Below are 11,880 nucleotides of genomic sequence, written 5' to 3'. Positions count from 1 at the left end.
TGATTATAATATATATATTATAATATAATATTTTTTTCAGAGAACGCGTTCCGTTAATCGAGAGCAATGACCCTTTTCGCTTTCCATAGTTACCCAGCCGGTGTCATGTCTGCTGCCTTGCTGAACGCGTGGTAGCAATTATTACTTTTTTTTTACCTCTTTTTTTGCGGTACGTGCCTAAAATTATTTGTAGTGTTTTATTGGATTTACAGTTCTTTGATAAATTGAAAAACTACTCAGAATTAACGCATATTTAATGTTGGCTAATCCGTGTTTTAGCAACTGCTTCACATTTTCAGATTCTGAGAAGTTACTCTGGAAATGGCAGAAACGGTCCAAAAAAAGAGTACAGGATTAAAATTCGCGGAGGAGCAGCTTAAGCGACACGGATGGGAAAAAGGTGAAACCAGAACAGATTTTAGGGCTTCGTTGGCATAAATGACAGCTGTAATGACATCTGATCTGACTAATAATCTGTTTGATGATGGCTAATGTTGGGATTGTTGTATTGTAGGTAAAGGTCTGGGCAAATCAGAGAATGGCATCTCAGAGGCTATTAAAGTTCAAATTAAATGTGGTAAAAGAGGGGTGAGTGAGAGATTTATTGTTTTTTAATAGTTAAGCATGAGTAAAGCATGAGGGTAATTAATAACGTGGGCAAGAAGTTTATCATCGTATAGTTATTTAATAATAATTATGATGATGTCTGGTTTACCATCCTAACCTACCCTTTAGCTTTTGCAGTTTACAGTCTCTTAATTGCAAGTTTCTTAATATGAGATTGGAATAATGTTTAATAATTATTATACAGGTGTTAGAAAATATATGTATAGGCTAATAATTAATCAGAAATTAGACATGCGGTCAAAAACAGTTGTAGGTTATCGTAAAGTTGAATTCTCCAGCTGTTGTAGCTCTTATATGTTATGTACCTCACATTTGTTTTTATGTATTGTTTGTCTTCAGATAGGCCATAAGGAAGGTGAGCAGTTCAGTTTCCACTGGTGGGATCATGTTTTTAACAAAGCCTCATCCAGTCTGGTTGTCGAAACATTGCAGGTAAGTAATATATAAAAAGTTGCAAACTGGGTTTTATGTGAATGAGGTCATGTGTTAGTTTGTAAAGTTGGATCATCTGATGTTATCATTGTTTAGAGCGGTGTGATGGTGAAGTCAGATGACAGCAGTGATGGATTAATCTCTATCAAGAAGCCACGCAAGACTCTGAAAGCCGAGTACATGAAGTATGGAAGTTTTGTCAAGGTACAAAACCATAAACGGCACGCATAATCAATACCACAAGCATTTATGGAGTGATAATTGAATATTTGGATTGTGCAATTGTTTTAAAGTCATCTTTTTCCATTCTCAGTCAGCTACGCTGCTGTCAGGTGAGGAGCTGCCTGAAAAGACCTCTGTTTCAGATGACAATTCTGAAGATGAGGACCAGAAACTGGACCTTTCCAGCACTACCAAGTATGAGCTGCCAGTATTGTTACACATTCCTTTAAAAATAGTTAAGCATTTAATACTTTAATTTCTGTTATATTATCATTATATCATATCCTGTACTAAGCATGCACTTTAGATGTTTCTGTATGTGACATGCAGAGGCAGTAAAGATCCTTTTAAAATGTCCCACAATGGTGCTGGTTGGATTTCTAGATCAATTATGTTTTCAGCCAGCTCAGCTGTCTTAATTTTTGTCTGTCTGTTTTAAGGCTGTCTGACGAAGATCTACTAAAAGTTTGTGGAGGACGAACAGCACACAAGTAAGCTGTGATCTCCTAAAGTTTACAATATCCTACTGAGACCCAGAAAAAAAGTTTTTGGAATTTAGTATTTTTTCACGTCATTATATTGTTTAGAGCATAAGAAACAAATTATAAAATAACTCTTTTGAAAAGTTGTATTTCATTCATATGTTATGCTATGTCCTCTGTAGTGGACAAAAATAACATGGCATGAAATGATATGTATAGGCAAAAACAATGGGATTTTTTTTTTTAAATCGCCAATCAATTATTAAGCTTCAGGATTGTTTTTAACCAAACTTTGTATAAAGATGATTCTCAACTATGTCATGAAAGATATAATGAAATTAATTGATATACCATTTTATGCATTATGCAATACTTTATGCATTATGTGGGTAAAATAGACATGCATGGATTTTCTCATTCAATACAATGTATCTATACACTGTATCTCATTTGCATATTAATGTGTTCTTGGAGCAACATGCAAAGAAAAAAGAAGTGTAATAATTGGCAACATTTTCATAGTGATCTAATAATTAATTGGAATATTGATATATAATTTATTTTCCTATTCACTTGTTGTGTGTCCTAAAATGCCCGATAAACATGATTTAAGTCCTGGTGTCCTCGACAGTGGTCATGTATGAAATCAATGTCCTGTTTCTTATCAGAAAGTCATATTTTGATTTGAAACCCAATAACATTTTCCTGAGATGTTGATTTATTACAAACAATTTGAAAATTAATCAGATTTAAATAATTAAAAAATATTATCATATTTCCATAAGAGTGCTAATTTTCATTTTTTTTAGTCCTATTTAAAGACCAAGAAGTTGATGTTATCATAGTGAAACCTCTGAAAATGTGGTATCTCTGCAAAGCCCTGAATGTGCTCTTTACAGGACATCCAGCCTGTGACATGTATGATGTCAGAGAAAATCACTAAAATATAATGTACACTACAGAGGACAGAAGTCTATTCTCAGGTCCCAGGAGGATATGATGCATCCAAATCCTCAGTATACTTGCAATAATTCATGTTAGTCAAACCGATATAAATAATACTATGAGAACTTATAGCATTGACACATTTTCTGTCACATTTGAGCTGGAATATCGTATATAGCCTAACATTGTCAGATTAGTGTTATTTATATACTAATAATATTTTTGAAATTGGCTTTTTTCATATTTCATAATATTTTCATATTTTTTATATTTCAAAATATTTGTAATACTTTTATTATGTTGGTTTCTTATATATGTTAGAGCAGGGTAAATTGAGAATCACACTTTTTTTTTCTTCAAACAAAGATCATGATTCTCCCATGATTCTGAACAAACAACTAAATAAAATATGTAATTTACTAGAGGTTCTGACAAAATGTTAGTTTCTGCAGTCTATTTAAAATGTTTGATTTAATATGAATGAATTATTTTTTTTTTTTTTAAATGATTCACTCATAAATACTTCACTTGTTTCATAACTTGATGAATCAATGTTGTTGAACAAAACTCTAGAAATGAATGATTTTTTTTTTTTATATACCGGTCATTTGTCGCCACCTGGTGGCTTAACAATGTAATCGATTCAATCATTAATTGAAGCACCAAGTCACTTTCAAAAGGTGATTTTCTATTTTGATCGCTTCCATAAACATCATCAGTGTTTATATCCAAGCTATAAACTTTTAACTTAGTACTTCTGTGATAATATAAATATTTGTAACACAGAAACAACAATACTGTGTGGTTGAAAAGACCGTTTGTGAAGTAGTTGCATACAACGCAAAGCCAGATTTGAATGTTACAATGTGATTTTGTCAAAGGTTTAAAGGGATAGTTCACTCAAAAATGAAAATTTGATGTTTATCTGCTTACCCCCAGTGCATCCAAGATGTAGGTGACTTTGTTTCTTCAGTCGAACGCAAATTATGATTTTTAACTGCAACCGCTGCCGTCTGTCAGTCAAATAATAGCAGTGGATGGGAACTTCAACTATAACAGTAAATAAAACTTGCTTAGACAAATCAAAATTAAACCCTGCGGCTCGTGACGACACATTGATGTCTTAAGACACGAAACGATCGGTTTGTGCGAGAAATCGAACATTAATTATATATTTTTTTTACCTCTAATACACCACTATGTCCAACTTCGTTCAGCTTCCTGTTAGTGAGGTCAAAAAACGCGTTCTGATGACGGAAGTGATGTCTCGCCCATATACTTCAATGAGCACGAGACATCACTTCCGTTGTCAGAGCGCGATCAGACCTCACTAACCGGAAGCTGAACAGAGTTGGACATAGTGGTGTATTAGAGGTAAAAAAAATATATAATTAATGTTCGATTTCTCACACAAACCGATCGTTTCGTGTCTTAGGACATCAATGTCGCAGGGTTTAATTTGGATTTGTCTATGGAAGATTTTTCAACTCTTATTGTTCAAGTTCCCAATCACTGCAATTATTTGACTGACAGACAGCAGCGGTTGCAGTTAAAAATCCAAATTTGCGTTCGACTGAAGAAAAAAAGTCACCTACATCTTGGATGCCCTGGGGGTAAGCAGATAAACATCAAATTTTCATTTTTGGGTGAACTATCCCTTTAATAGACACAAGCGAATCATTGTCATTTAGGAATGAAACTTTTAATGGTCAGTCGTGCAGCTCTAATATATGTCTTTGTTTGTTTGTGTGAATAGAGGAGCCAGACATGGACTCACAATGAGCGCCAAACTGGCTCGGCTTGAGCAGCAGGAGCAAGAGTTTATGAACAAATATGGTAAGAAGAACAACACTGCTGAAACATCCAAAAGCAGCACTGATTGTCTAAACGCTGCGGGAAATCCAGATATCAAAGAGAAAACAAAACGCAAAAAATCAAAAATCCAGGTGGGACCCTCTGAGAATAATACCCATGAAGATAAGATGACAACACAGGTTCTTTCAAGTAATGATATTGAGGACGGCAAACCCAAAAAGAGGAAAGACTCTAATGATGTGTCTCTGAACGATGATGATATCACAGATATTGAGCCAAAGAAGAAGAAAAAGAAAAATCGTAAAGAAAAAGAAGTACTTGAGAATGGTCTTAATGGAGAATGCAGCATAGACGTGAATGAATCAGAGGAAAGAGACACACACTTGCAGATGAATGACAGCATTCCCAAGAAGAAAAAGAAACTGTCCAAGGCGGTTGCCGAGACTGCCTATACAGATGAGATCAGCGAGGATTCCACAGACGCACACAGCAGACAACCACAGGAGGGCAGTATTGAGAATCAACAAACCTCTGACCATGCCTCTAAGAAGAAAAAGAAGAAAAAGAAATCCGCAGTGGACCTCTCTGAAACATCTCCATCCACAGATGTGGAGAACTCAACTAGTGTGATGACAGAGGACACTAGCAACGAAGCAGAGGTAATGGACACACAAACAGAAGGACAGGAGAACAACAGGAAGAAGAACAAGAAAAAGAAACAAAGCAAAAAGGAGGAGTTTGAGGAGTCCATGCCAAAGAAAAAAAAGAGCAAAGAGTGAACGCACATGGTACCAAACTCACTACAAACACTGGTGGTAGTTGATGATCAGAATCCGGGCTGTTGTTAACTATCAGACTATTAGTTGAGAGACGTGACAAGACGCAAATGAATTTGTTACACTCATATTTATTTTTACAAATCATGGGCAAACTTTTAAGCTTGAGACCAACAGGTGACATGAAATACGTTTTTTTTATTGGTCTGATTTGTAATACATTTGTGTAATACATATTACATTGCATTATTCACAGTGACAAAAATGTGATTATATATATAAACGGTTTTAAAAAATAGCGTGGCATGATCTGTGTGGATTCTCTCACTAAAGCTTTTTTGACTGACATTAAGGGTGCAATAGGATGTCATGTCTTGATTTAATCCAGCTCTGAGACATCTGAAATATGTCAGTCTGTGTCAGTACCTTGAGATGTCGCTAATAAATCAAACTGAACTGGAAAATAAAATGATGATTTCTAAGATGGTTGTCTTTTGCACTGTGTTACGTCCCTCGTTAATTAGATGTAGTTTGTCTAGGAATATTATCAGACATAACAAAACAGTGGCAATGTGTGTATAATGGCAGTAACAGGATGGCAAAAAGAAAAGGGACAGACAAACCAGCAATTTCGTTGCTAAGGTTTAATTTCAGTAAATATAAGTGAAGTAATATAATAATAATAATAATAATAATAAAGTAGATATTTACAATATATACAACGTAACAAGAATAAACAAACAGCAAAAGATCTGGAGGAGAGGAAGGAGTGAGAGAGTGGAGCTTAAATCAAAGAACTAAGTATAACAAAACAAAACTAACTAAAGTTAAAGGACTAAACTAACTAACAAAAGAAAATGCAGAAAGAAACATCTTCAACGTTCAAAACGCTATAACTAAACCACGCTGTCTAACCAAACAAAACATACAGAAATAGCACCACTCGTTAAGGCTAGTGTGTCTAATACATATTTCTTCTGCGTGTGTAAATGTAGGTCGCGACCTGCTTACCTGACTTCGCAACCTCTCCAGCCAGGCTACATAGCTTTAAAACAGAATATGAGATGAAGGTTTCACGGGTCAGCTTTGAACCGGAACATGAGATGAAGGTTCCGCGAATACAGCGGTCATAAACAATCGGCATCCTAGATAAAGCATGTATCGAACACACGAGCACAAACGAACATAAGCACTCCCAACACAAGAGAAACTGACCCAACTGCAAGATAATAACAGCAGTAAAGTCGCAAACACTGATCAGTCTCTCAAACTGGTCTCTCGAACGAGAAAACCATCCTCACAGAGAATGTCCTATCTCCCCAACCCAGAGTCTGTTTTCGAGCTGCCGCCATTGAAGTTTTAAGCTGCTCACAAGCCGCTCCGTAACCCACGATTGGTAGCGCGATCCCTGACGTCAGACCCTTACGCCAGCAGATTGACAGACGGATCGTCCAATCAGAAGTCACACCTGAAATGGAGTACAGACACGCACATATATGCAGCGACATGAAAAAAAACAATTACATAGCGCAGCGTACGTAACACTCTCCCCTTAAAAACTTAACATAAAGCAGCTTCATACTCTAGATAAAGTATCAGCAATGATATTTTCTGAACCCTTTTTATGCTTTATGATCAAGTTATAATTCTGCACAATCAACGACCAACGCATAAGACGTTGATTGTGATTGTACATTCTACACAAAAACACCAAGGGATTGTGATCCGTGTACACAATAACAGGCAGAACAGATGAACCAACGTAAACCTCAAAAAACTGTAAGGCCAGGATCAAACCTAAAGCTTCCTTCTCAATGGTAGAATAATTTCGCTGATGTCGGTTGAATTTTCGAGAGAAGTAACAAATTGGATGCTCAAAACCAACGTCATCTTCCTGGAGAAGAACAGCTCCCATGCCTACAGCACTAGCATCCACTTCCAATTTAAAAGTACGTGTAAAATCTGGGGCAGCGAGAACAGGTGCACTAGTCAGCAACAACTTTGCACTGTCAAAAGCATGCTGACACGCATCACTCCAAATAAAAGCATTTGATGGGCTTAACAAACTGGTCAAAGGATGTACTACAGTTGAGAAATTTCGGCAGAAACTTCTGTAGTAACCAGCCATTCCTAAAAACCGACGTAACTCTCGTCTTGTCGTTGGAACGGGAAAGTCAGCAATAGCAGATACTTTGGCACTAACAGGACGGACTTGACCTTGACCTACTTCTTTGCCCAAGTAAGTAATCGTTGCTTTACCAAATTCACACTTGGCCAAGTTAATTGTCAAGGAAGCGTCAGCTAACCTTTTAAAAACTGTCCGAAGAACAGTCAAATGCGCAGACCAATCAGACGAATAGATAACTAAATCATCTAAATATGCATTACAGTTCTGAATTCCTGACAGTACAATGTTTACGAGGCGCTGAAATGTGGCGGGAGCATTTCGCAGCCCGAACGCCATAACCCGGTACTGTAGGAAGTTATCCGGAGTAACGAAAGCTGAAATTTCCGCAGCTCGAGCGGTCAATGGCACTTGCCAATACCCTTTCAGCAAATCTAATTTCGTCACGAACTTAGCAGAACCCAAGTTATCTATACAGTCTTCCATCCTAGGAAGAGGATAGCTATCTGGTACAGTCACAGAATTTACTTTTCGATAATCTGTGCAAAACCGAAATGTGCCATCAGATTTCGGTACAAGAAGGCAAGGTGAACTCCACGGACTGTAGCTAGGTTCAGCCAAGTTGTTTTTTAACAAGTAATCCACCTCAGACTTCATCACAGAACGCTTGATATTGTTCACTCTATAAGCATGTTGTTTAATAGAAGAACTGCACGTCACTTGGATATCATGCTGTAACACATTAGTTCGAGTCGGAACATCACCAAACAGCATAGGAAAATCTCGAATTAGTCTCATAATATCCTGTTTCTGTGACCCAAGCAAATTATCAAGGTTTTCTGGCAAGCTTTTTAAAACTTCAGAATTTGAAAGTCTACCACACGTTGACAAATCATTACGAAGTGTAACACCATCGTCAGTATAACACTCACCAGGAGATGGCAGCAGAACCTCATCATTCACTGCAGTGGAGTCAGGCACAGCAATAGCAGCAACGGCTAAAACCTCCGTAGGAACAGCGACTGGCTTTTCTTGTTCCTCCAAAAATTTCTCAGGTACCTTACGAGAACAATATGATTTCAACATGTTAATATGACATGTTCGAAACTTTCGTTTGCGATCAGGCGTGTGTATCACAAAATCAGTCTCGCTCAATCTCTTAGATACCCTGTACGGACCAGAAAAACGGGCGGTCAAAACTGAACCAGGTACTGGTAACAGTACTAAAACTTCGTCACCGGGTTGAATCTCACGCACAACAGCTTTCTTATCGTACCGTTTCTTCATGCCCTCCTGAGCAATTGACAACGATTTTTGTGCAAATGAACACGCATTATGCAATCGTTCCCGAAATCGGCTGACATAATCCAGCACATTTTGTTCGGTTGGCTTTTTGTCATTTAACATCCTGTCCTTCACGACTTTTAGCGGACCTCGAACTGTGTGACCAAAAACTAAGTCTGCAGGACTAAATCCCAGAGATTCTTGAGTTGCCTCACGAACTGCAAATAGTACAAGTGGTACTCCCTCATCCCATTCTTTCCCAGAGCTTAGACAATACTTTCTCAACATCGACTTTAACGTCTGATGGAAACGTTCGATCGCACCCTGACTTTCAGGATGGTAGGCGCTCGAAATTCGGTGCGTGATGCCCAAGGTTTTCAACACTTGTCTAAAAACATTAGAAAGGAAATTCGTCCCCTGATCTGTCTGCACGACTTTTGGCAACCCAAAGGTGGAGAAGAATTTAAGCAAAGCTTTAATAACAACAGGTGCAGTTATTTTTCTCAATGGAACAGCTTCTGGAAAACGTGTCGCAGAACACATAATGGTTAACAAAAATTGATTTCCTGCCTTGGATTTCGGCAACGGACCAACACAATCCAAAATTATGTGTTCGAACGGTCCGCAAATGACAGGAATCGGAACTAACGGAGCTGGTGGAATCTTTTGATTCGGCTTACCCATCACCTGACATTCATGACAAGTACGGCAATGCTGAGATACATCTCTCTTCAAGCCAGGCCAAAAGAAATGTTGGAGGATGCGGTTATAGGTTTTTGTCACGCCTAAATGACCTGCTAACTCGTGATCATGTGCCAAACTCAACACTTGTTTGCGGTAGGCAGTAGGCAAAACGATCTGGCACACAACCTCCCACTCATTCTCCCCATCTGAATTAGGACGCCATTTCCTTAACAGTAGCCCATTTTCAATCACGTATTTTACAAAACTGGTTTTATCAGAGTCTGTACTTTCGGCAGCAGAAAAACATTTAGTCAGTGACACGTCTTCTCGCTGTGCGATCTTAATCCGTTCATGAGAAAACGGTTCAACTAACAATTCAGACTCAGCGGAATATTTATCATGCTGAACATCATCCGCGCCCTTCTGATCTGACCCTGAACTTTCTTCAGTGAACACCGGTGACATAAAAGTGTCAGACAGAACAATGTCATCTCCAATTCTGCGTTTTTGCGCACGAGTAACCACGCTAGCAGCAAATACATCTGGAAAATGATCAGCGATGTCATCCGCATGGATAAAACAGTCAGGTTTATCAATAACTTCTGGCACAGGTGACACTTTACCTCCTGCCAAATCATTTCCAAGAATGAATGCCACACCTTTGACAGGAAAGGAAGAACGTATACCCACCCTAACGAAACCTGAAACCAAGTCACTCTGTAAGTGTATCTGATGCAATGGTACCTTAATTACGCCCATTTCAATCCCTTGCACTAGTACACTTGACCCACAAGATGTCTGTTCCGACAACGGAAGTACATCAGATATTACAAATGATTGAATTGCTCCCGTATCCCTCAAAATCTGTACCTCTTTCTGCTCCTCAGGTTTACCATTTACGGAGATTAACCCCTTCATCAAGAATGGCTTAAACCCTGCATCAATTTCATCCTTCTCTAGAACAGTTTCAGACCCAGCCTTCACAAAATTAACAGGTTTTACCTGTCCTTGCTGGTTTTTACGTTTAAGCATCAGGCAATCAGAAATAACATGCCCTACCTTGTGACAATAGAAACATTCTCGTGTTTCTTTATTCTGTGGGGAACTACTTTTACTACGGGTATTCGAATTTTGAGTTGAAGCCGAATTCAGTGCTTTCTCTGGCCGACCTGAAACAAACACACTCTTATGCGTTAACACATACTCATCCGCAAGAATCGCGGCTTGTGACAATGACGTAACTTTTTGTTCATTCAGGTATGTGACTACTCGTTCCGACAAACAATTCTTAAAATCTTCTAAAAGCATTAGTTCTCTCAACGAACTTAAATCTTGCACATTGTTAGTAGACAACCATTTATCAAAAAGAACTCCCTTCTCCCGGGCGAATTCCACAAATGTTTGCTGAGCTACCTTCTTATGGTTCCTAAAGCGTTGCCGATACGCTTCAGGTACCAACTCATATGCACGAAGTACAGCATTTTTTACGACATCATATCGCAAGCTTTCCTCTAAAGATAGCGCAGAGCAAACTTCCTGTGCTTTTCCAACGAGTCGACACTGTAGTAACAGACACCAAACCTCTTTCGGCCAATGAAGTGCAGCAGCTACTCGCTCGAAAGCAGCAAAGTACGTGTCCACTTCGGATTCCCTAAAGTGAGGCACCAAAGCGATTTGCTTACTAATATCGAATGTAGTGGTCGAATCACTCACAGAATTTGCCGAATTTACTGACGCAACAACAGGGCTAACAGGATTAAGCCGCGCAGTTCGGTCAGAGACAGCCTTCGCTGACTCTAACTCGAGCTGTCGCAATTTCACCTGCGTCTCTGCCTCAATTTCCATTTTACGGATCTCTAAGCGTAACTTCATTTCAGCTTGGCGCGTCTCAGCTCGCTCCTGCACTTCCATCTGGAGTCGGGCTATGCGAACCTTAAGTCGCGCGTCACCCCCAGACTCTACGGAAGACGGAGACAGTGGGTAGAAGGGCGGTAAGACAGCCTTGGGCTCGGCCTCCGCCTCCACCTCAGCATTCTCACCTGTTGCCTCCTCCAAATTCCCCACGCTAGGCGTACGCTTTTCCACAGCCGAAGTGTCAGCTCGCTCACTTTCCGCATCTGGAAATAGAAACACTTTTAATTCGACCAAACGTTTCAAAATCTCATTCTTAATAATACGCTTTAGAGACTGCCTCACCACAGGAATGCGATAGTGGTCAGCTATCTGCAGCAACTCATCTTTTCTACATCGCTCAAACACTTGCAAAGTTGGATTAGCAACAAATGATTGCAAGTCAAAAGTACTCATTGTGTCCAATTATCACTATACACTTCACAATGCACCAAACAATGCCCTTTTCATTGCCATTTCCTGCACCATACAAAAACACACACATACCACTATCCTCCGAGATATTGAAAACAATATAAAAAACTTGAGATCCCTTCCCCAAAAAGAGAAAGGGATCCCGGACGAGCCCCCAAATATG

At 38.9% G+C, this 11,880-nt stretch overlaps 2 protein-coding genes across 3 annotated transcripts; one reads left to right on the top strand and one right to left on the bottom strand.

Moving 5' to 3' along the window:
• Positions 1-48: 48 nt before the first annotated feature.
• Positions 49-6,310, top strand: gpatch4 (G patch domain containing 4). Of its 2 annotated transcripts, none has more exons than XM_067407729.1 (8): positions 49-169; positions 300-400; positions 515-588; positions 967-1,059; positions 1,156-1,263; positions 1,373-1,476; positions 1,722-1,772; positions 4,465-6,310. In XM_067407729.1, the coding sequence occupies exons 2-8, from the start codon at positions 322-324 to the stop codon at positions 5,300-5,302; spliced, it is 1,347 nt and encodes a 448-aa protein (XP_067263830.1). In that variant the 5' UTR covers positions 49-169; positions 300-321; the 3' UTR covers positions 5,303-6,310. The 2 variants fall into 2 exon arrangements, with proteins under 2 accessions (XP_067263830.1, XP_067263838.1); XM_067407737.1 differs by having other exon boundaries at positions 96-169; positions 280-400.
• A 12-nt stretch (positions 6,311-6,322) lies between these two features.
• On the bottom strand, positions 6,323-11,819 carry LOC137034604 (uncharacterized). The gene is made up of 2 exons (XM_067407678.1): positions 8,357-11,819; positions 6,323-6,767 (listed from the first exon to the last, which is right to left on the bottom strand). Exons 1-2 carry the CDS (start codon positions 11,697-11,699, stop codon positions 6,565-6,567), a joined length of 3,546 nt encoding a protein of 1,181 aa, XP_067263779.1. The 5' UTR covers positions 11,700-11,819; the 3' UTR covers positions 6,323-6,564.
• Between the last annotated feature and the right edge of the window lie 61 nt (positions 11,820-11,880).

This window comes from Chanodichthys erythropterus, chromosome 2, assembly GCF_024489055.1.
Source record: "Chanodichthys erythropterus isolate Z2021 chromosome 2, ASM2448905v1, whole genome shotgun sequence".
NCBI classification, from domain to species: domain Eukaryota; kingdom Metazoa; phylum Chordata; class Actinopteri; order Cypriniformes; family Xenocyprididae; genus Chanodichthys; species Chanodichthys erythropterus.
The sequence above is the reverse complement of the archived record's forward strand: the minus strand, read 5'-3'. Positions and strand labels throughout refer to the sequence as shown.